We start from the raw sequence: 25,909 nt of genomic DNA on the forward strand, positions 1-25,909 counted from the left end.
TGTGCTCCCCAGGCAGTGTCTGGTTTCTTTCAAACCTCCCTGCTACAATCCACTATCTCCTGTCTGGGGGGTTGTAACACCGCCCTGCGACAGGAAACCCTTTGTCCAGGCCCCTTGGGCTGAGTTTCAGTCAGCTTCAGGGGGTCAGACTTGTGTCTGTGGCAGAAGCATCCATTTTGTGGATCTGAGGCCCTTTTAGAAATTAACCGCATTTAAGTAAAGTAACATGTCTTACCCCTCTAGAGGGGTGGAATGCTATCCCCGTCGCCAGAACTGGCGAGGGGATAGTATTCCAAATCGTATGACACCTTACACGACATGTTTTGATAAAGCCAAATCAGAGTTGCTATATAACCGCGAGGATTATAATGCACTTAAGAGTATACGGTATGGCATTATCCTGAAACAGCTTAGGGATTTGTTCCCAACGGCTGCAGACAGGCTCAGCTCATGCTAGAGCTCCATCTCACATTAAACCACGCACTCTGCCTCCAGGATTGATGAGGCCTTCCATAGGAGTGGCTCACAGGTTTATATGTGTCCAGATATAGGTTTAGATATAGGTATACTATATCTAAGCAAGGGGTGATTACACCACCTTGCCCCAGCTGAGTGATCAGCCAGTTGTGTCAATTTAAGAACCAGCCAGGGGTGGCAAAAGATATGCTGCAGCCCCTGGTAGGCCTTGGTGGCACCTATGCCCTGGGCACCTATAGTGCATGGTACAGGGGCTGACAAGGAGTCCATTTCCAATCGTGGTATGTACCTAGGGTACATGGAATCCATTTTACAGAGAGAGCAGATAGCCTGGGGCCCTGATTAGCAGGGAACCAGGCCAACTAAGTCAAAAACCAGCTAAACACAAGGCAAAAAAATCTGGGGTAACCATAGTCAGGTAGCCACCTTCCTACATAACCCCCCCCCCCCAAACGAAAGGAGATAAGGCTATCCTTGGCCAGGTAAGCCTATATTGCCTGAGTGGCCATATAAGGAAGTACCTGCACTAGCATGGGTACCCCCTGTCTCATGGTCCACTAAGCAGTCCCTCACCCTTGGGGTATTAGAGGGTCTCCACCATAGGGAATCACTACCGTGGGTGTGTTTATGCAAAGTTGAAGGCTGGTTTGGATATGGAGTATTGAAGTGAGGCTCCACTAATTTAGGGCTCAGCTTCCTCCAATTATCTTCCACCATGTGTGCCTTTCTTTCTTCAACTGAGTTGCACTGTGCTCTCAAGGTCAACCTCTGGCTACCTAAAGCTGGAGGCTGGGTCCCTCTGTTTGGCTTGCTGGAGGGACAGTTCAGGTTTGGGCCCTTTGGGTCCCAGGTTTGGCTGTGCCCAACAGAATCCATTTGTGGGAGGTCCCTAACTATTTTTAAGGCTGGCTCCCTCAGGAGTTTTTAAAGTTTTCACCTCACTAGGGCTACTAGTTTTGGTGCCCCTAATCTGTTGATGGGGGTGCTTTATTTGATAGGGGGCCCTCTGGATCTCACTGTCCTTCTTGTCCTCTGCAGCCCTGGGCTGACTAAGGCAAGGTAGAGAGGGGCAGGTTACCTGCTCCAGACTGGGTCCCACCTGAGAAGGGTCCACTGACATCAGAGGCTCTGTCAGGCTAGGCCCAACCACCTCTGGGGCAGTTCCTTCATCAGGGGTAAGATCAGTTCCCTGAGGAGGCTGATCCATTCCTAAAGTCTGGTGAGGGGGAGATTTCTCATCCTCCTCTGTGCTCTCAGTTAGTGTGGAGTTATCCATCATTTCAGGTTTCACAACGCACATATCAGTTTGAGTTTGGGCTGTGGCCATCACAGCCCCACCAACCTTTTCAGGAGGGGACTCAGTTTGGGTTTCTGCTGTTATCATAACAGCTTTGCTATTCTGTTCAGGAAGAGCTTTTGCTAAAGATGGGGCAGAGAGTTGCTCGGCCCTACCAACCTTTTCAGGGAGGCCATCTTGAATTGGGGCTGTAGCCATTACAGCCCCACTAACCTTTCCATTGGAATTTACCATTCTAGAATGGGTTTCCTGTTCAACCTCAGCCCTGGCTGAGATTTCTAAATCATTACCAAGTAGGAATTCTACAGGCAAGTTTGATGACACTGCCACTCTCTTTGGGCCAGTGACACCTCCCCAGGCGAGACTTACTACTGCCATGGGATGATTTGTTTGGATTCCATCAATGTTTGTTACCTGGTATGTGGCACCTGGTAAAAGTTGCTTAGAGGGGACTATACAGTCAGCCACCATGGTGATGCTAGCCCCTGTATCTCTAAAGGCTTCAACTTTCAAACCATTGATGATGGGTTCTTGTCTATATTTGCTCAAAGTATTTGGGCAATCAGAGAAGTTTGCAAACCCCATGCCAGTCTCATAAACAAGATTATTGGGTGATGGGGACCTGGATAGGCCAGGGTCCACCTGTGCTCCAAAAGTAAACCCACCCAGATTCCTGGGTGTGCTCCCACTTCCTGGGGGATTACTGCTGACAGTAACAGGAGGTGTTGGAACTGGCTTTGGAGGTATATTCTCTTTATTGTTATTCTTGGGACAACAGCTGTCTGTTTTGTAATGCCCAACCTGTTTACAGGCATAACAATAAGGCTTTTTCTCAGTTGAGGAAGTGTCTTGGGACCCACCCCCATTCTTGGAGTTTTGGGGCCCTGGGGAAGTCTTTTCTTTACTTTTATCCCCACCCTTATCTTGAGGCTTGGTAGACTCCTTCTTCTGGTTACTGTCCTGATTCTTAGGCCTAATCCTGGTTCTGACCCATTTATCTGCCCTCTTTCCCAATTCTTGGGGAGAGGTCAAATCTGAGTCCACCAGGTGCTGGTGTAAGAGCTGGTTCTGACAATTACTTAGGATCTGCTCCCTCATAATCAAATTATACAATCCTGTAAAGTCACGTACTTTGCTGCCATGTAGCCAACCCTCCAGAGCCTTAGTAGCACAATCTACAAAATCAGTCCAGTCCTGAGTCTGTGTCTTCTGGGTATCTCTGAACTTCAACCTGTACTGTTCAGTGGTTAAGCCAAACCCATCTATCAGAACACTCTTCAGGACTTTGTAATTGTTTGCATCCTCATGTCTAACAGTGAGGAGCTTATCTCTCCCTTTCTCTGAAAAGGAGTACCATAAGATTGCTGCCCACTGTTCCTCAGGAACCTGCTGTACCATGCAGGCTCTCTCAAGAGCAGTCATCCATTTGTGGATGTCGTCCCCTTCCTTGTAGGGGGGCACAATCTTTGTCAGGTTTCTACTATCATAGGACCTGGGTTTCTCTTTAGGAATATTGCTGCCACCAGTGGCATCTAAGCCACACATTTTCTGTTCTCTTGCCAAGGCAAGTCTAGCTTGAGCCAGGGCTACCTCCTCCCTCTATATTTGGAGTTTGACAGCTCTCATCCTGGCCTTATGCTCTATCTTCTGAGAGGCAGTCATACCTCTCTGAGATTCTCTTGAGGCACTAGAAATATGAGAGTCCCCTGATGGAGATCTCACTCTTCTGTTGCCTGGGAGAATGATCTGGTGGGATCTGGGGAGGTGCTGGCCCTCTCCATTTCCCAGTAGGTTTAAGTTGGCCTGGTTAAGCCTGGCAACTACAACCTGGTTAACCCCTTGATCCTGATCTTCAGGGTCCTCTACCTCTGAGTCCTCCTCCTCTTCTTCCTCCTCTGGGGTGGTCTCAGTGGCTGTGGGGTCCACTCCATCTCCTGATTCTAAGGGAACTGCATTTGCCTTTTCCAAGTCATCCTGTTCTAGAATGGCTATCAGGGAAGGACTGGTGGGACTTCTGCCCCTTTTTAACCCTCTTGAGATGCCCAAGGCAACCAAGTCTTTGTGGGTTAGTTTGTCATAGCTGGAAGTTGCCTGGGTAAGGTCAACTGTCACAGGAACAGACCCTGAGGCTTTTCCTGTGTCAGACATGACTCTAGTGTGGTGTAAGAGATGCACCTACCTACACTAAGTGTTTCCCTACTGCACCTTGCTAGTGAGTTGTAGTCAGGGTGTGCTAATCCCTTTAATCTACAACTACTAAGTTCAGTAGAACTTAAATATGCTAAGCTTTTGATTTATATGTACCTAGAGGTACTTGATGTGATCTTTCAATTTGATAAAAAGATTGCAATGGTAAAACAACAGCAAGCTCAAATCCGCACCGCTGCTCACCAATGTGAGAAGTTGGCCTGATATATGATGTTTCCAATTCTGGAACCACCTTGTATCAGTCCAAACAACCCTTATGGTGTCTGGTTGTAAGTCAACCTTATTAGACAAGCTATCCTAGGGGTAGCATGGACTAAGCAGCCTAAAGGCTTAACTTAAGAGGTCGTGTTAAGCGAGCTGTTTTACCACATACAATCCTGTAATATCAAATGAAAGGACACCACACAAGTATATATTATAAAAAATATATGTATTTATTACTAAAAACAATCCCCAGTATTCTTTATGAATAAAGGGGCACAAGCGTTAAATCAAAAGCACAGTATAACATACAAAGTTGTACAATTTTGGATGAGGCCAAGGGGCCACTCAAACCATATACTAAAAAAATGGTATAAGAGAGACCATTCGATCAGTGGTTAGGCCTAGGGCCTAGGGAATCGCTGGGAGCAGTCGGGACAAGCAATGCTGAAGTCGGGAAAAGCCCGCGGGATTCGGGTGCAGTGCAGAAAGTGCATGCATGCATCAATGTTAACCAATGGTGCGTAAAAGTTACAAAGTTAAAGTTTAAGGACACTTCCGTCGAACCTAGAGGAACAAAACTTAAGACACAGACCCTAGAGGTGTGTACCAGTGTGGGAACACCGGCGTTGCAATGTTACCTCACCCACAGGAAGCGGGTGCACAGGGTCGAAGTTAAGTCGGGTTTCGTCACGCAGGCTCTTGGTGCTTGGAGCTGAAAGGGCTGCAGGCGAGGTGAAGGAGAAGTGTCCGGTGGAGTCCAAGGGTGGACTGGAGTCGAAAAGTACCTGAAAGCAGAGGGGACAGAGTCTGGGTCACTCAGCAGTGACCAGGGTGGAACCAGGACGGAACCAGGCAATGTCGGGCGCAATCAGGTGGTTGTCGAGGAGCTTCTCTCCGCTGTCACGTGGGCTCTGGGGCATCTACGAAGTCCAGGAGCAGGTCACGATCTGTCCCACGCAGGCTCTCGCCGTCGGCGCTGTTGGCTTCAAGATTGGAGCAAACAACACTTGGCAAAAGCAATCCACGTGGAACTGGAAGATTGCTTCTCACTCGGACCAGGAGGGTCAGAGTGGGGGCTCCTTTTCAGGGGAGCTGGTGCAAATCTGGAGCAACCAGAATCACAAGTCGAATTTCAAGTTTCGTCGGCACAGGGGCCACAAGCCAGCTGGCAAGGGACTGGCCAATGCGGTGAGCCAAAAGAAGCAGAAGGGCCCCACGCAGCACTCGTCGAGTGTAGGGGGCTGCACTTCGGTGCAAGAGTGGCTCAGGGTTGGGGCTTCTCAAACCCCGTTGTACAGCTTCGAGGGTCACTCGTGGGCTGCACGGTCAGCGTCTCGTGGTCTTTCCAAGATGGCGTGCCCCACGCTTCCGGTCGCCTCCACGGGTCTCAGCTCTGCAGGGACTGTGGATCGGGCTGTTGGAAGGCAGGCAAGCTTGATCTCGTCGATCTCTGTCGCTCGAGTTCCGGCGGGAACTGCAACAAAGCAGACGTCAAGGGCTGGATGGTGCCTGTTTGCACAGGGTGGTCACTCCTTGACCACAAGGGAGATTCTTCAGTCTTCTACGTTGAGTAGGATGTCGAAGGGTCCAGAGTTTCGTTTCTTATGTTTCATCAGGATAATCTGAAGTGCATTGGCACTGCTCCCACTCTTATTCGAATCTGGGGGGCTGGATTCCCTGCTAGGTCCCCTCCTATGGGTGGGACCCAGGAAGTGGGTGGATACACCCCCTTCCTTTGATCCTGGCCGCGCTGGGACGGGGGCTGGAGTGCCCCAGAACCGGTTTGGCCGGATTATGCAAGGGGTAGCCTTGTGCTCCCCAGGCAGTGTCTGGTTTCTTTCAAACCTCCCTGCTACAATCCACTATCTCCTGTCTGGGGGGTTGTAACACCGCCCTGCGACAGGAAACCCTTTGTCCAGGCCCCTTGGGCTGAGTTTCAGTCAGCTTCAGGGGGTCAGACTTGTGTCTGTGGCAGAAGCATCCATTTTGTGGATCTGAGGCCCTTTTAGAAATTAACCGCATTTAAGTAAAGTAACATGTCTTACCCCTCTAGAGGGGTGGAATGCTATCCCCGTCGCCAGGACTGGCGAGGGGATAGTATTCCAAATCGTATGACACCTTACACGACATGTTTTGATAAAGCCAAACCAGAGTTGCTATATAACCGCGAGGATTATAATGCACTTAAGAGTATACGGTATGGCATTATCCTGAAACAGCTTAGGGATTTGTTCCCAACGGCTGCAGACAGGCTCAGCTCATGCTAGAGCTCCATCTCACATTAAACCACGCACTCTGCCTCCAGGATTGATGAGGCCTTCCATAGGAGTGGCTCACAGGTTTATATAGGTTCAGATATAGGTTTAGATATAGGTATACTATACCTAAGCAAGGGGTGATTACACCACCTTACCCCAGCTGAGTGATCAGCCAGTTGTGTAAATTTAAGAACCAGCCAGGGGTGGCAAAAGATATGCTGCAGCCCCTGGTAGGCCTTGGTGGCCCCTATGCCCTGGGCACCTATAGTGCATTATACAGGGGCTGACAAGGAGTCCATTTCCAATTGTGGTATGTACCTAGGGTACATGGAATCCATTTTACAGAGAGAGCAGATGGCCTGGGGCCCTGATTAGCAGGGAACCAGGTCAACTAAGTCAAAAACCAGCTAAACACAGGCAAAAAAATCTGGGGTAACCATAGTCAGGTAGCCACCTTCCTACAGTGAGTGACTGTATGGATGAGTGAATGGGTGTGTGAGTGGCTCTAAGGATGAATGCGGGGGAATGTGATTGATTGTATAGGTGTGTGAATGGGCGAATGAGTGGTTGTGTGGGTCTGTGAGTGGATATGTGAGTGGTCCTGTGGATGATGTCAACAGTAATGTCATTTGAGATGTCATCAGTGATGTCGCTGACCATGTGATGAGTGATGTAATATGTAAGATCATAAGCAGTGTATTGTGGGGGCGTAAGTTATAACTGTTGAATTTCACTGGTTTTGTATGAGTGAAATCTGAGCCTAACTATAACGTCCTTGTAACCTTTGGTCTTTTCAGTGAATCTGTAAGGTTTCTTTAATTCTATTTCCTAACTATAACATCCCTGTAACCTTTGTTTTTTTCAGTGAATTTCTAAGGTTTTTAATGTTAATTCCTAAATATAACATCCCTGTAATGTTTGGGTTTTGTTTAAGGAATTTTGAACCTTTTTTACATTTTATTTCCTAACCTTTGAGAATGTGTGTGTGAATGGCTGTATAGGTGTGTGAGTAGTTTTGTGGGTGTAAGGTGCTGTATGGGTCTGTGAATGGGTGTGTGAGTGGCTGTGTGGGTCTGTGAGTGGATACATGAGTGTCTGAGTGGGTGTCTAAGCGGTTGCATGAGTGGCAGAGTGAGTCTATGAGTGGGTGTGAGAGTGTCCGAGTGGATTTGTGAGTGCCTCTATGAGTGTGTAAGTCAGTCTGTGAGTACATGAGTGTCTGAATGAATCTGTGAGTGGGAGCCTGAGTCTCTGAGTGGGTCTGTGAAAGGGTGTGTGAGTCTCTGAGTGGGTCTGTGAGTCTGAGAATGGGTATGTGAGTCTCTGAGTGGGTCTGTGAGTCAGTGAGTAAGTCTCTAAGTAGGTCTGTGAGTATGTGTGAGAGAGTATGAGTATGCCTGTGAGTGAGTGCATGAGTGTCTCCGTGGCTCTGTGAGTAACTGCATGAAGACCTGAGTGGGTTTGTGAGGGGGTGTGAGAGTGTCTGAGTGTGTCTAGGAGTGGGTGCATGAGTGTCTGAGTGGGCCTATGAGTGTATGGATGACTCGGAGTTGGTCTGTGAGTACATGTGTGGGTATCTGAGTGAGTGGGTGAATGGATACATTAGTGTTTCAGTGGGTGCATCAGTATCTGAGTAAGTCTGAGAGTGGGTGAATGAGGATCTATGAGTGGATGCATCAGTCTCTGAATGTGTAAGTGAGTGCATGTGTGCATCTGTGGGTTTGTAAGTGAGTGTGTTAATACCTCACTTGGTGTGTGAGTCTCTGAGTGGGTGTGTGAGTCAATAACTGAGTGGGTCTGTGAATGGATGTGTGTGTCTCTGTGTGTATGTGTGCGCGCGAGTGCTGCTATGGATTTTGGACTTTTGCATACTTCAGGATTCTGCTCTCACCAGGTGACGACAAGAGAGAACGTCCTCGTAACAGTCACTACAGAAGAGACTGCACTCCGATAGACGAACAACGCATTCACCTCATAAGCCTGGTTAGAGGTCTGTGAATTTACAAATATGACTTCAGCTGTCTGCACATTCAGTTTATATTCTGTTAAATTACCAAATAACGTGCAGTCTCTCGAAGCATTATTAAAGCATGTACTGCTTATGATTTAACAATCATCCATGTAAGCCATGAGTTTAATTCCCAGTTGTGTATTCCAGACCAGTTCAACTACAGGATTGCCATGAAGTAGACAAATGAATGGCTCCATATATAAGCCATATAAGTAGGGGAGTAGGGGGACAATAGAGCAGAATGTGTGGTTTCTGCCTAGTCAATTAATATGGCAGCCAAGTTAGTATGAACTGTGGTATCTCGTCTGTAAATTAAGCCATGTTGCCAGGGTGAGATGAATTTTTGTATTTTTGGAGTTAAGTCTGGCAGCAATAATTCTAGTATAGAGCTTATAACACGAGTAGGGCAGCAAAATTGGGTAGTTCGAACCTAGTTCCTAAGGCCCAGCCACAATTGCATGGGAAGGGGGGAAGCGCAGCTCCCCTCCCCTAGCCGATTTTGGCCCCAGGGACCCATCCCCAGGCCTCGGCCATGATTTCCTGGGTGCCTCGGAGCTTACCCAGGGCACCCAGTGTGCTAAGGGACTGAAGGGAGAGCCTCAAGGCCCCCGTGGTCCCAGCCAGCCTCCTGCTACTGCATGCAGGGAGCTGCTGGAAATGTAGCTCCCTACATGAAGGAGCAATAGTTTAATCTCTTCCCCTGCCTGCATTTCTGTGGGGGGGAAAGAGATGAAACCTCTGCTTCCAGTAAACGGGAGCACTTTGTCAGCTCCTGCTTGCTGAGAGTAGACTGTTTGCTTTTGTTTGGCAGGAGCTGTCAGCTATGTCCCTGGAGTGGGCACCCCGGGACATAGCAGGAGCCAGCCCTAGGGCGCGGCGATCCATAGGGTCATATATGGCTCCAGAAAGGGGGTCACACAGCCCTCCTTCTCGGTTATGCATGGCCTGGCCCCGGAGAGGTTGGGGTTCCCGGGAACATATATGGACAGGGAGGGGCGCACGGCCATCCTCCCAATTCAAAATCTGCTTTTGGCCCGGAGGAGGTGGTGATCAATGGAGGGCAGAGGTCCGTGCAGCTCCCCGCACAATTATTGTATTAGCCCTACGCGAGGTGTTGGTCGCCAGGGCTCAATGAGCCTCTGGATGGGCGCCCCATGCGCCCTATCCTTTTTTAATAAAATTCCCCTGGGACCTGGCCCACCCGGGGGCCTGTTTCAAAAAACATACTGAGGCTTCAGACTGTACAGACGAAGTCCATGGTCATGCACCCTTCCCCGGCCCAAAGCATCTCTCGACACCAGACGCTGCCCGTGGTCATGCACCCTTCACTGGCTCAAACCATCACTCTCTACATCAGACGCTGCCCGTGGTCATGCACCCTTCCCCAGTCCAAAGCATCTCTCCACACCAGACGCTGCCTGTGCACCCTTCACTGGCTCAAACCATCTCTCTCTACATCAGACGCTGCCCAGTTCATGCACCCTTCCCTGACCCAAAGCATCTCTTGACACCAGACGCTGCCCATGGCCCTGCACCCTTCCCCGGCCCAAAGCATCTCTGGACACCAGACGCTGCCCGTGGGTATGAACCCTTCCATGGCCCAAAGCATCTCTCGACACCAGACTCTGCCCATGGCCCTGCACCCTTCACTGGCCCAAAGCATCTCTCTACACCAGACGCTGCCCGTGGCCATGCACCCTTCCCCCGCCCAAAGCATCTCTCGACACCAGACGCTGCCCGTGGCCATGCACCCTTCCCCGGCCCAAAGCATCTCTCCACACCAGACGCTGCCCGTGCACCCTTCCCCGGCCCAAAGCATCTCTCCACACCAGACTCTGCCCATGGCCCTGCACCCTTCACTGGCCCAAAGCATCTCTCTACACCAGACGCTGCCCGTGGCCATGCACCCTTCCCCGGCCCAAAGCATCTCTCGACACCAGACGCTGCCCGTGGCCATGCACCCTTCCCCGGCCCAAAGCATCTCTCGACACCAGACGCTGCCCGTGGCCATGCACCCTTCACTGGCCCAAAGCATCTCTCGACACCAGACGCTGCCCATGGCCCTGCACCCTTCACTGGCCCAAAGCATCTCTCGACACCAGACGCTGCCCATGCACCCTTCCCCGGCCCAAAGCATCTCTCGACACCAGACGCTGCCCATGGACATGCCCCCTTCCCTGGCCCAAAGCATCTCTCCACACCAGACGCTGCCTGTGCACCCTTCACTGGCTCAAACCATCTCTCTCTACATCAGACGCTGCCCATGCACCCTTCCATGGCCCAAAGCATCTCTCGACACCAGACGCTGCCCGTGGCCATGCACCCTTCCCCGTCCCAAAGCATCTCTCGACACCAGACGCTGCCCGTGGCCATGCACCCTTCCCCGGCCCAAAGCATCTCTCTACACCAGACGCTGCCCGTGGCCATGCACCCTTCCCCGGCCCAAAGCATCTCTCGACACCAGACGCTGCCCGTGGCCATGCACCCTTCCCCGGCCCAAAGCATCTCTCGACACCAGACGCTGCCCATGGCCCTGCACCCTTCACTGGCCCAAAGCATCTCTCGACACCAGACGCTGCCCATGGACATGCACCCTTCACTGGCCCAAAGCATCTCTCTACACCAGACGCTGCCCATGGCCCTGCACCCTTCACTGGCCCAAAGCATCTCTCGACACCAGACGCTGCCCATGGACATGCACCCTTCCATGGCCCAAAGCATCTCTCGACACCAGACGCTGCCCATGGCCATGCACCCTTCCCCGGCCCAAAGCATCTCTCGACACCAGACGCTGCCCGTGCACCCTTTGCTGGCCCAAAGCATCTCTCAACACCAGACGCTGCCCGTGACCATGCACCCTTCCCCGGCCCAAAGCATCTCGCAACACCAGACGCTGCCCGTGGCCATGCACCCTTCCCCGGCCCAAAGCATCTCTCAACACCAGATGCTGCCCATGGCCATGCACCCTTCCCCGGCCCAAAGCATCTCTCAACACCAGACGCTGCCCGTGGCCATGCACCCTTCCCCGGCCCAAAGCATCTCTCTACACCAGACGCTGCCCGTGGCCATGCACCCTTCCCCGGCCCAAAGCATCTCTCGACACCAGACGCTGCCCGTGGCCATGCACCCTTCCCCGGCCCAAAGCATCTCTCTACACCAGACGCTGCCCGTGGCCATTCACCCTTCCCCGGCCCAAAGCATCTCTCGACACCAGACGCTGCCCGTGGCCATGCACCCTTCCCCGGCCCAAAGCATCTCTCGACACCAGACGCTGCCCATGGCCCTGCACCCTTCACTGGCCCAAAGCATCTCTCTACACCAGACGCTGCCCGTGGCCATGCACCCTTTCCCGGCCCAAAGCATCTCTCGACACCAGACGCTGCCCGTGGCCATGCACCCTTCCCCGGCCCAAAGCATCTCTCAACACCAGACGCTGCCCGTGGCCATGCACCCTTCCCCGGCCCAAAGCATCTCTCTACACCAGACGCTGCCCGTGGCCATGCACCCTTCCCCGGCCCAAAGCATCTCTCGACACCAGACGCTGCCCGTGGCCCTGCACCCTTCACTGGCCCAAAGCATCTCTCGACACCAGACGCTGCCCATGGACATGCACCCTTCCATGGCCCAAAGCATCTCTCGACACCAGACGCTGCCCGTGGCCATGCACCCTTCACTGGCCCAAAGCATCTCTCGACACCAGACGCTGCCCATGGCCCTGCACCCTTCACTGGCCCAAAGCATCTCTCGACACCAGACGCTGCCCATGGACATGCACCCTTCCCCGGCCCAAAGCATCTCTCGACACCAGACGCTGCCCATGGCCCTGCACCCTTCACTGGCCCAAAGCATCTCTCGACACCAGACGCTGCCCATGGACATGCACCCTTCCCCGGCCCAAAGCATCTCTCGACACCAGACGCTGCCCATGGCCCTGCACCCTTCACTGGCCCAAAGCATCTCTCGACACCAGACGCTGCCCATGGACATGCACCCTTCCCCGGCCCAAAGCATCTCTCGACACCAGACGCTGCCCGTGGCCATGCACCCTTCACTGGCCCAAAGCATCTCTCGACACCAGACGCTGCCCATGGCCCTGCACCCTTCCCCGGCCCAAAGCATCTCTCGACACCAGACGCTGCCCATGGCCCTGCACCCTTCACTGGCCCAAAGCATCTCTCGACACCAGACGCTGCCCGTGGCCATGCACCCTTCCCCGGCCCAAAGCATCTCTCGACACCAGACGCTGCCCGTGGCCATGCACCCTTCACTGGCCCAAAGCATCTCTCGACACCAGACGCTGCCCATGGCCATGCACCCTTCCATGGCCCAAAGCATCTCTCGACACCAGACGCTGCCCATGCACCCTTCCCTGGCCAAAGCATTTCTCGACACCAGACGCTGCCCATGGACATGCCCCCTTCCCCGGCCCAAAGCATCTCTCAACACCAGACACTGCTCATGTTCATGCACCCTTCACTGGCTCAAACCATCACTCTCTACATCAGACGCTGCCCGTGGTCATGCACCCTTCCCCAGTCCAAAGCATCTCTCCACACCAGACGCTGCCTGTGCACCCTTCACTGGCTCAAACCATCTCTCTCAACACCAGACGCTGCCCATGCACCCTTCCATGGCCCAAAGCATCTCTCGACACCAGACGCTGCCCGTGGCCATGCACCCTTCCCCGGCCCAAAGCATCTCTCGACACCAGACGCTGCCCATGCACCCTTCCCCGGCCCAAAGCATCTCTCTACACCAGACGCTGCCCATGCACCCTTCCCTGGCCAAAGCATTTCTCGAGACCAGACGCTGCCCATGTCATGCACCCTTCCGCTTGCTACTACTGATCAATAAGAAGTTTGGTCAAAATGTTAGTAAACTCCTAAATACAAACAACTACCAGTGCTAAAAGAAACCTAAAAATATGCACCTTCTCAAGATAAAATGTTTACCTTACCTGATGAGAGATTCACCTATAGACCAATAACAACAACGTACAGATGCAGCAGCACGATAGGAAAGGTTAGGAATCTAAAAGTGGCAGCACAGTACCACCACAAAGGCATTCCTAAATTGAGTTACTTGCTGGGTGTTTGTTTCCTAATAAAACACCAACATAGTGCAAACTCCAAGGCATATGTAACTTGCAAAGAAGGGTTTATCCTGTACAAGACCAGCATAGCGCCAACTCACCCAATTACATATAGCAGCATAGTGCCAATTCAAGCGCTAAGAAGTGCTTGTTCGCTAACAACTAGCAGTACACTATCAACTGACTCCCTAACAAACACTTCACCTGGGAAGATCTGTAACTCATTGAGACAGGCCCCCCCCCTAACCAAAGCCTGGAAAGTGCCAGACAGGAGCCGATGCCGTGAGCCAATACCCCGGTACCAGGCCGTCCGTTACTACAATCTCCGAGGTTTTTGTAACTTACCTAAGCTGGGGTCAGTACTGCTTTCTGTGACTTCTTCACCAAGGTGATCAATAAGGATTATGCTTTTCTCCTCCCCTCTCTTCAAACAGATGTCTGTGGATCAATTTCAAGAGTGAGGCTCTTTAAGATGCATTTTATTATACACCAACAACCACACTTCATAGTAGTTAGTTTATTGCAGGTAATTAAAACCAAATAGAATTTATACTTGCATCATGACGTAAGCAAAAAACATTTTGACCGTGATACAATTACATAGATTATGACCAATAATTTTTGATAATAAGGATTCATAATGTATGATTCAAACTTCACAAGTTGAATAAGCCTACAAGGCATAATGATTTTTTAAAAATCTTTAAAATTAAGTAAAACAAATACAATTAAATTCATCCTTAAAGTACATGGGCGTAGAAATGTCTAAATATCATCAATGCATAATGAAATGTAGAAATTGAGTAAACAGTGACTACACAGGCTGTTCGTCCAAAATGTCTAACAGTAACACAAATTATGTTTCTCTAGATTAGGAAAAACTAACAGCTGAATGCCAAGTGTAATTCCAAGGGTCCTTCTAGAGAGGGCGTTTTACACTTACAACATTAATCCTAAGAAGCTGCCTTAGAATTAACATGTTTCCTGTTCTGAGGTAGAAATACTCTCAATGTTTAAGAGGGTTTCTGCCCTATGAGGTATAGTGTTGTTGACAAAGGGCTTATGCTGCTAGACCTGTTCTGAGTTGATACCATACCACAATAAAGCATTTTCAATCTTCTTGTTACCCAAAGAGTTTCAGTTATGGAGGTGACCCATTTAGTCAGTACTTGTGATGAGTGAATATATTCCTGGATGTAACCACATTCATGGGAGTGAGTGTACCTGTTGGGTGTCTGCGACATCTTTTGTTTTCAGTTTGTTAGAAGGGACCTCAATGGGCTGTGAGGAGGCGGCTTCTAGTGGGTGCCTAACTTACTGCGGTCTTTCATTACCCTGAGACTGGCTTTTCTTCAACACTGAGGGAGTTCCCTAAGATACTTTAGGCACAACTATTTGGTCTGGGCTCCCTGCACATACGTGTTGCTAACAGGACTATTTTCTTAACCAAGGGCCCTAAAAACACAGTTTGTAGATTGTAGGTTTCTACTTGTTGCACCACAATTGTAATTTACTGGTGAGTGGGTCTCAGCATCAGGAATTACACTTGTGCTCTACAAAAAATAAATAAAAGGAAATGAAATCACACTCCTAGCTTCACGAGGATAAGTCACTGCCCATAGATGAGCGATGACATAATCCCTATAAAATAAAAATATATATATTTATAAATTCCCATCTCTTTTTTTCTCTTTAGTTTTTTGTTAACATCCTCATTCTGAGCCTTTGTAGGTCATCTGCCTACAAAGAGGGAGCCGTGCAGAGGGAGGGAGTCAACATGCGGCACAGGGGTGAGAAGAAGATGCCACGACTGGTGCGAAAGAAGCAGATCCAACAAGCAATACACCTACTATGACCACATCCCTCCTCCTCATCAGAATCTCAAATACCCAACGATACACCACGCAGCCAAACGCTCCATCGTGAATGCTGCATGAAGGCTGGTTCGTGGCTTGAGAAGCGCCTCTGTGTTTTCGCAGGTGAAGGCGGAGACTGCTTTCCCGTTGATGTGGAGGAGAAAAAAAAGAACGACAGAGAAACCAAAGGGGGATACTGGAGGACGCAATGCCACCTGGACGGAAAACAGGGTGTCCTTGGACTTCTGAGCACTACTAAAATTATCACCTGGCCAGCAGGAAATCTAGAAAAAAGAAGTGGAAGAATGCAGAAAATCAACTGGGAAGGAGACAAAATAGGCTGTGAGCCTTCATCCACGACCACAACCCCAGGAAAGAGTAGGTGTGCATCATACCTCCCAAGATAGAGCAAAGGATTCAGTTGAAGGCACAGTCATCCTAAACTATAAACCATGCACAAGGTGGAGTCTGCGATGTCCACCGACGGGACAGGGTCTTTACGCCGGCAAATGAATCAACTATAATAGGTCTAGTGTGAAATAAAAGAGATAAAGAACTGGAAGGTCGAAGTCTTCTGCAACGTGTTAAGAGGGATCATGCGTCTGTGTTTATGGACAGCAGGATCTCTCTGATGGATCAGCTAATCGTCTACATCTTGTGAAAACTGTTGCTCCTCTGCTACCAGATTCACGGAAGGAGTAAATACCATCTAAACACCTTCTGTGTACAGATGGAAACAAAGATGGAAGATGGAACCAGAGAGATGGACAGAGAACTGACAGCAACGCGTCTTTAGCTCTACATCTTAGACAACGCTGGTGTAGACGTAAAATGGCAAGTCCAAGCGTGTGCTTCTGCGCAATCCGCTACCACCAAACATTACTCTATGGAACTGACTGAAATATATGTAGCACCAAGTTCATCCAGAAAATTTGGTGAGATATAAAGGCACTTGCATGCTTGATGCCAATCGCGAGTCTGAATTTTGCAAAGGGCTTTGAAACTTGAACTTTGATGAATTAAAATACATTTCCAGCTTCTATCAGAACTTACATATTTGCCCATTTTTTCTAGCAAGGATCAAATTCATTTCCGTAGCTCTATGTCTTCGAGTTCTGGGTCACTTTCTATGTGACAACTAGCAAAGCATGCAGACGCAGCAAATTCTTTTCATCTTTACAGCTTGAACCGGTGCAGACCTACCCAAGACAGGTGTCACCGCATTTCATAAAAACAAACAGGAGAGAGTGAGATCTCTTACCTGAGAGTTCTTTATGAGCTAAGCACTGATTTCTACCGTGACAAGACTAGGTTTAGAACTTTGTTCATGTTCTATAGCATGGAGTATCTGGGTTCCGGGTTAAGGGACAACCTAATACCCCACATTAACTTACTCACCATCGGGTGTTCCCCTACTTGCTGGGCAATGTGTCCTGCGGAAATAGCTGACCTAAAGGTGTTAATTGTCTTATAACTTGCGCCCACGCCTCTTTGAGTCCAGTATGTTGAGCTGTTATGTTTGTTCTATTATGTCTGTTCTAGTTGATTCAATGCTCATTAGAGTCCCAATGTTAGACTAATGTTCTGATTTGTTGCCTTTGCCTCAAATTGTAAAGCGCTCTGATATCCTTCGGGATCAAGTTCGCGCTATATAAAACTTTATAAATAAAAAATAAAAAATAAATATGAACAACTTGACCTAAGAGCAGCATGCACTGAGCGCTGCAGTTTACTGTGCACGTCGCCCCCTTACCAATGCTGAAGATGGGTTTGCGGCCGCAGTCTACTGAGTTGTCCTCAGTGCTTCCCCCAGGTGCCGGTGCCGCTCGCTCTGTAGTCATTCTTGGTTTAGTTCCATTCCTCATGGGTTCAAGGGTGCAATACTTCCCACGGATAAGTCCCTGGGTTAGTCCAGGCATCCACCCACCTCCCTCTCGGCTCTCCCTGATTCTGCACTGATCATGACATACGTCACACGCTCCCCTCTCTCAAAACTGGCATGAATTTGAACACAATCCAAACCAAATCAGAATCCACATAACTGAATCCGAGCACAGACCAGCTCAGGGTGCTGAGGTCTAGATACCGATATGCAAGAGGGAGCACCACTGAACAGATCGAACACTTTGCACCTAGCAGGGCTCCATGACTACACTCAGATGCAATGTTTTTATGGCCTATGAGTAGATTGTCGGAGGATATAAACTCAATCCGACAGCGCAATAAGAGACCCAACTTACTGCAGCTGTGATTAACATCGAAAATTGATTGAAGCGTCGAAGAGTCCCCAGTATCATTATGTTGAGATTCCTTTTCAAAATACAAACTGAAAACTACCTATGTAATTGGGCTCTGCTATGCGTCAATTAATAATTTTAACCACTCTGAATGTGCTTAAATGACCATGCTCTTCACAGCAAGCAAATTGATATAAACATTACTTTATTTTTAATTTTTTGTATAAATTTAATTATTTGGCAAAAAATTGATTTATCACAATAGGAAATCATATAGTGACAATTCCAAAGAAAACCGGTCCCATTTACTAATTCATCACTCACAGCATACATACAGTATCATACTCCGACATCCTCACTCATACGTAAAAGAAAAGCATATTAGAAATATTAGAAATGTGGTAAAACATTCAAGTTCCCATATATGAAAATTGAGTAGGATAAGGCAGTTCGTAAGGGGAACTTTATTCAAGCGCCGACGCGTGTTTCGGTGAGACACCCATTCACTGGGTATCACCTTAAAAGATGAGAAAGAAGAAGAATAGGCAACGTGGACCTGTCAAACACGAGGTGTGATGGTAAAAGAGCTCCACTGTTGGAGATATAGGAGGAACGTGATGGAACTTAATAGAGGAATGCTGCCTGTCAGAAAAGTTGTACGAATGCTCGAGATCTAATCGTCGGAGTCCTATTTTTGGCCTTAGAAATGGTACACAAGTCCTCGCAGAGGCTAGACGATTAACAGTAAGTGATTTCCAAACATCCGACGGCAGAGTTGCTTCTCAATGTAGGAAGCCGGGCTCAACGACGTAAGACATAAAAGTGACCTAGGTACGTCGCGCTCATGTTCTAGTTCTACAATCTTTGTTGGATTTCTTTTTCACTTTGCAGCCACAATAATGGAGGCGGCCGGACCCGGATATGGTCACTAAGTCAGCCAAATGGCGGCATAGACCCGCGGCGTCCTGCTTCAAAATCTCGAACGATTCATTTTCAAGCCGACAGACCAACAGAAGACGGGGTTAAAGAACTATGTTTGGCACAATACCCGTAAAAACCTATAGCGAGATTGAGAGCAGATGTTTTTATGACCAAAGTAAATATTTGTCGAACAGCAGAAGACTGATGGAACCAAAGGTATAACTGATATCTTGTCCCATGGACCTCACCAGCTGGAAAAACGGTGTGGAGTCGACGAATGGTTTTCACAGGACATGTTACAGTGATGCATAAGAAACCTTCCTTTAGGTGACTTCACAGACACAGAATAAAGATGGAAAATGACCCCACCCCTCCTCAGGATGAAAGACGATGGATAATGTCGGATGATGTAATCAATGAGGATACATTATTCCATGATAACTAATTTACAAAGCAGGTTTCTCTTATATTTTAATAATATTGATAACATTTCATAAAATGTCCAACCATGTTATTCTCAATAACAACACATATGAAATGAAGAGTCCAAACTTGTTAGGATTCCCTATAAAGAAGCTCAAAATAGCTCATTAAACATGGCTGTCCTGAATTCCAAGCGGTAGAGTGGAGTTTTCACTTGATCATCTCCCTCACGTATAGCACTCGCTGCGTCTCATTAACCCTCCAATCTTTTACGACAGCCTCTTAACCTCCTGAGAAAGAGACAAGTGTGCAAGGTCATAAGGTGTGGTCTCAATGAGCCATCACGCGAACCGCTAAAGAGATTGGGAAAGGCTCAGGACACCTTGCAGTATATCGCGACAAGGCTAGCACGATGAATTCTCAAAGAAATACTAATAGTCATCATATATACCCTTTTTTCTTAAACACATCATCATGACGTGCAAAACGACGGTTGGCATAGCCAATCTGGTGCCATCTGTCAGTCTTTTTGATTGGTTTGTGTTGTCGTGGTTTTTAAAAAAGGTTACTGTTGGGGAAGCTGCCGAGCCCCCATCAACCTACAAATACACATTGACTAAAAGCAAAAATATTTTTTGTCTCGAAAAGAACACATTGCCACAGAAAAGTCTGGCACTGAAGAGAACCACTTTGTGTGTGCAAGTGCTCCAAGTGAAAGGGCTGAATGGTCACATATACATATATTTAGGCTACCGCCAGACCTAAACATAGAGAATGGAGCAGGAGTGTAGCCTGCACAAGAGCTGGGCTCACCTTTTTTTCTTACTGACCCAATCATAATGCAGTATAAGGTTATTATCTTATGTGAATGTTTGTGGTGGTCCAACCTTGATAGCTTTTCTGGAGGTGCTATGTGTGTTTCTAACTTTGCCACAAGCTTTCTCCATCTCTCCTTTCTCCCTGTGCACGTTTTAGTTTTTCTCTCTCTCTAGGGGGCCCAGCTCTGATTGTTGCTATTTGTGGAATTTCTGTAAATCTCCAATGCGTCTCTTTTGTTCATCCTGAGAGAGAGAGGAAGACAGCGGGGCACAGAGAAGGAGAGAAAGAGAGAGAAGGAGAGAAAGAGACAGAGCGATGGACAGAGAGGGGACAAAGAGAGAGAGCAGGTGTGTGTGTGTGTGTGCGGGTGTGTGTGTGTGTGTGTGTGTGCGGGTGTGAGTCGGGGGTTGGCAATGCTGGGGGTGCTCGGGGGAAGAGCTGTGTCTCACTCACCAGACTGCTTCTAGTATTTTTGTTAACCCATCAGGTACCAAAAATAATTGAAACATAACTGCCCAGTGGCATAGGTTATTAAGTCATATAATCTTGTCAATCTCTGTCGCCTATGAAACATACTTTACATTTCTAGAATAAATCTTGCCTGAAGCATGAGCTGAACATTGGAATATGACCTTGAAGATCATTTCCTATGACATCTTTGTTGCTTCATCTGATCATGTCAAACTCTCGAGGCCTCGTTACAAAAAGGGAAATAAGAATATTGATTGCGTTATTGGTAATTGCACCCAGTAGTAAGTATTGCTGAAAGCAAACACAAGGAGATGATGGTTTGAGCCCTGAAACTTTTCAGACACTCGCCCCCAGTCACAGATCTGGGTTGAATCCATAATTGTTCTTTAGCTCATTTCGCCACCCCAGTCCTGACCCAGACATATGCAAATCAGTCTTGAACCTGTGCCTCATGGGAACAGTCCAGCCCGAACTGCCAAGCCAGGTATTCCCTGGACCGGAAACAAGCATCCTGGGACCGGTTTCGGGGTAACAGCCCTCATCAGCCAGGCTAGCTTGAATCCAGTGCCAAAGTGAGCAAGGGACCCACGTCTGGGCATACCCTGCCAACTTAGGGCGCACAAAGCAAACACAAGGAGATGATGGAAGGAGCGCTGAAACTTTTCAGACCCTCACCCCCAGTCACAGATCTGGGTTGAATCCATCATCGTTCTTTAGCTCACTTCGCCACCCCAGTTTAGAACCAGCTATATGCAAATCAGTCTTGACCCTGTGCCTCATGGGAACAGTCCAGCCCGAACTGCGAAGCCATATCTTCCCTGGACCGCAAACAAGCATCCTGGGAGTAAATATGGCTGAAGGCAGTGATAAAATCCACTCCGCTGGATTACCACCAGGTGTAAAATTACCACTGGTAGTAGATGCACTCTACTGGAAATCCCTATCACCAGTAAAACTAATGCCCTCAACTAATGGAATTAAACTCACAAATTAAGTTAATCTCTTACTTTGTCGGTGTAATCATTGCTGCCAGGTCACACGTCATACAGTACGTCACTCACCTGGCGACTGAGCGCTTTGCCTTCTCCCCAATTCCTGGTTGACCCCAGGGATCAGCTCTTCTTTGTCTCTACATCTTAACGAAAAAACAGTGGAGGCAATCAGAGGACCTGTCATCAAAAGGAAACAGAAAGCATCATCATTTGTGACATATTCAGATGGAAAGAAATCTCCCATAAGTGCCACAAAATGTCTCCCTTTGAGCATGGAAGAGGAGCGCGAGGGATCCAGTGGAATGAATGATACAAAGCCAGCAGCGTGCAGTGTGAGTAGTGATAACAGGCACAGAGACTGAGGGCTTGCCTTTCTAAACTCCCTCACAAGCCACCATGAGACAATTAGGCGGAACCAGAGTCAGGACCTGAACAGATGACCACAATTACAAAGAGCAACTCTGCCTTCAAGATGTAATTTGCAAGAACAGTCACCTGTAATGCCGAGGGTGCAACTCATAGCCTCAGAAGCTCAAACATAACCACCCCCTCACCTAAAAATCAAATTGAGGCCTGTGGACCCTCACTAGGGCCAGGCCTTTGCAGAGGCTACCATGTCTCAGTAAGATAATGACAGCTTCAACCACAAGACACTGAAAACCCTTCACGCGTCTGGCCAGCTATTAAAGGTACATTACAGTTTAAAGACACGGGGGCAATTACAATGGAAAACAAACTCTTACATCCGGATTTACCCTACATCTTGTCGGAATTCACAAAGGGATTCCAGGCAGGCCTAGGCCCATGTAGGTGAGCAGAAATCTCTACATCTGTAAATCCCATTCAAGGGGTGAGCAAGTGGGCTTCCCAAGGCATGGCTAGCATTCAACGTGTCTGAATGCACACAAATATAGACAGTTGTCGGCCTTCACAAACTCCACACCTTTCCCTTTCCACCTTGAAAGCTATTGGCCTTTCATTCCATCCAAGGGCCATCTTAAATCCTTTTCCAGATTCAGAAGGGAATGGATCAACCCCAGAGTTGGGCGAATGGAGTTGTCCATGAGGAAAAATATTTTTCTGCAGAGACAAAAAATGTGCCCTTGCAGAGAGGTTCCTATTTCCTCTTTGCGCAAGTCTCTGATATGAAGAACTCCACATCAGACATAGGATCCCACTAGGAATGTCACATGACCTTCCCAAAAATAGACCCGGAAACCGGTGCATGGTGGAAATTTCCAGGCATATGCCTAGGAACGTTTATGGATTCCAGAGAGTTGGAAAAGAACCTTCAGGCAGAGATCCTTTTCCTGTTAATGCGGCGTCCTGCCTGGGGTGCATCCGTCACCGCAGAGAAGTGTCGTGGGCAGACAGTCAGGACATTCCAGCTGGCAAAGAAGCCCACAGCCTAAAGTCTACCTCTCAGCTTCAACAATAACCACTCAACCAGACACAAATGCTTCAGAGGAAGGTTATGCCTTCCCCTGGATCATCCATCTATAGGTCCACGTCCTCACCACAGCAACAACGACTTCATAGTATTTAGGATTGTGCAGATGAGGTAAATCCCACTATTCTCACACTGCCCGAGACCTTGCCTCAGATTAATCTTCCTGTGACTCGAAGCCCTGAAGCTGGCACATCCAACACGTCAGGCCGATGAGGTACTGAAGACCTACTCGTGCTGCCTGGACATATACCAGGCTCCGACACACACCAGTGTGATAGTTTCTTCTCTTCTGTCTGAGACTTTACCGCACACTCATTGTTGGACAGGCCACATGAAGGGCTCGCTCCCTCCCCGCAGGACAGGGCCCGGGCCACCGTCAGCACCATTGCCCGGCCCAGCCGCCATCTTGGACACGGCACCACGCGGCCGCGCGGCCTCAGCCCGACCCCAACCCTGGGCCTGGCCAGGCCCCGACATCCCGGCACCACCCTCCACCCAGGAGGTGAACGGCCCACTTGGCAGGTCAATGGGAGTACGAAGTGTCGATGGCTCTCCCCCGCCAGGTGCCGAGCACCCCCAGCCTCCTTGGGCGCTGGCTCCGCCCCCCTGCTGGGTGTCTGGACTCCTCCATCCCAGACCTCCCGACCTCCAAGAGCGAGGGTCCGGACATCAAAGGGCGCCAGACCTATAACTGAGGCAGCCCCAGGACAGGAAGGCAGTTGTATCCTGGAGTCGAGAGACACCGAGAAGAACTCATCCTTGACGGACTGCTGGCGCTGCCACAGCCCTGCCTTGTGAACTATTGCCCTGCCTGCTGGCGCTGCCGCGGCCCTCTGCAACCTTCATCCTCGTGGGACCTGCTGGCGCTGCCGCGGCCCTCTGCAACCTTCATCCTCGTGGGACCTGCTGGCGCTGCCGCGGCCCTCTGCAACCTTCATCCTCGTGGGACCTGCTGGCGCTGCCGCGGCCCTCTGCAATCTTCATCCTCGTGGGACCTGCTGGCGCTGCCGCGGCCCGTAGAAACCTCCATCCTCGTGGGACCTGCTGGCGCTGCCGCGGCCCGTTGCAACCTGCATTCTCGTGGGACCTGCTGGCGCTGCCGCGGCCCGTCGTAACCTTCATCCTCGTTGGGACCTGCTGGCGCTGCCGCGGCCCGTTGCCACCTACGACCTCTTCGGGCCCTGCCGGCGCGGCCGCGGTCTGACCCATCCGAACACCGAGCTCGAGGATTGTGAGCTATCACCGTTACACCTCCGTACCCGTGGGTACCAAGACTGTCCCGCTACCCCCTTCCCTTACTAGAGACTAGAATTGAGAGGATCATCGTGTCCTGAACGCCTTGTATCATACCACTCTACTACCAGAAGTGCCTATAAAAGGTGTTACCCTGATCTTTGTGTGGTGTCCATCTGTGGGGGGGGAAGTTACCTGTCTGTGCGATCACTGTGCTCGGCCGACCCTTCAGGTCTCCGTCTAACATTGGTGGCAGCGGTGGGATCCGAACCAACGCGTACCGTACAGACAGTAACTCACCCTACGACTAAAACCACAATGACGACCAAAGAGAGCGGATCGGCGGAGAAGTTCCAGATGGAAAAGCTGGAAGAATACAACCACCGAGAGCTCAAACAATTTTGCATGGACTTAGGCATTGCTACCACCGGACTAAGCACAAAAGAAGACTTCAAAAACGCCCTAGAGGCCTGGACAGAGACAAATACCGCAACCCCCCGGGACCCCGCAGCCCCGGAAGTCAACACCACCCGGACGGAGGAACGGAGAACAGGCCCCTCCCATGAAGAGATCCAAGAGCGGGAAAAAAATAGATTACACGAGTTAGACTTGGCACGACTCAGATTAGACGGAGAATTGAAACTGGCGGAACAAAAAATAAACTTAGAACCCTTACGGCTCAGAGAAGAGCGAGAGGAAAAACAGAGACAGAGAGACCTCGAAGAAAAAAGACTGGCATACGAGCACGAGTGCAAACTAGCGGAGATAGAAATACGCAAACTGAACAAAAACCTAGGGGTGCCCGAGCAACCGCACTCCCCGGGTCCTACCGAGCAGAAGGTCCACATCCCCAAGGATGTGGTCCGAGAATATCACCGGAACGACGACATACAGCAGTGGTTCAAGGCCTATGAGATTGCCATGACCGCCCACCGAGTCGCTCGAAGTGACTGGGGAGCCGGTCTATGGGGGAGATTCGTCAACGAGGGTCGTGATGCCCTGCTGCAACTTCCGGACCATCAAATGACGTCCTATGACCACATGAAGGCCGCCCTCCTCAGTCGATATGGACTTACACCCGAAATGTACCGCCAGAGGTTCCGCAACTGCACCCGGATCCCAGGTACGACGTGGTTGGAATACGTGAACTATTTCAGCCGAGCCTTCGAGGGGTGGATCAAGGGTAACAACGTAACCACTTACGAACAACTCTTCAATCTCATTGTGTGGGAGCACCTCTCCAACAACTGCTTTGTCGAGCTCAGGCAGCACCTCCTCGACAGTAAATTGACTGAACCCCGGCAGCTCGCCACCGAGGCTGACCGGTGGGAGAGCACCCGAGTGGCCCGGAGTGGGCCGAATGAGCAGAACAGAACCAACCAAGGTCACCATCGTCCCCGAGGAGGAGGAGGAGGCCCGGGCCGGGGCAGAGACGCCGCCCCGACCGCACCCACTAACGCCACCCCGGCCCCAGCAGGCCGGGGAAACCCCCCGATGCGCCCGGGGTTCCGAGCTAACGTGACGTGTCATCGATGCCAGCGAGTCGGCCACTATGCCAGTGACCCGACCTGCCCGAAGAACCAGGCCCCCGGGCCCCGCCAAATGGCGGCCGCCGCCCTGGGAGAAGCACAAGTCTCCGAAGACACGGAGACCTATGAGTCGGAGCAGTTCGAGTGGGAACCCGCCGCCATGACCCTGGCATGCCTAGGAGGAAGAGACATGGTCCCGCGGACTCCCCTGCCCGCCAACACTCGGAAGTACAGCCAATGGGTGAGCATCAATGGGCGCAAGGCCGAGGCCCTGCGTGACACCGGGGCCAGTGTGACGGCCGTCCGCTGTCACCTGGTAACCCCGGAACAAATCCTACCAAACGTACTTTGCCCCGTCCGATCGGCAGATAACTCAGAGAGCCTGTGTCGGATGGCCTGCGTCCCCTTCGAATGGGGAGGAGTGTCCGGCA

General features: G+C 50.1%; 1 protein-coding gene across 1 annotated transcript in view; it reads right to left on the reverse strand.

Moving 5' to 3' along the window:
* Positions 1-25,909, reverse strand: part of LOC144767888 (uncharacterized) — a 71,709-nt gene that overhangs the window by 25,838 nt on the left and 19,962 nt on the right. Inside the window, exons 3-4 of the mRNA XM_078651239.1 lie at positions 21,336-21,443; positions 13,893-13,985 (exon numbers count right to left, since the gene is read on the reverse strand). Of these exons, the coding sequence (XP_078507365.1) occupies positions 13,893-13,985; positions 21,336-21,443 (201 nt within the window). The remainder of the gene's footprint in view (positions 1-13,892; positions 13,986-21,335; positions 21,444-25,909) is intronic.

The sequence above is a fragment of the Lissotriton helveticus genome, chromosome 7, assembly GCF_964261635.1.
Source record: "Lissotriton helveticus chromosome 7, aLisHel1.1, whole genome shotgun sequence".
Taxonomy (NCBI): Eukaryota; Metazoa; Chordata; class Amphibia; order Caudata; family Salamandridae; genus Lissotriton; species Lissotriton helveticus.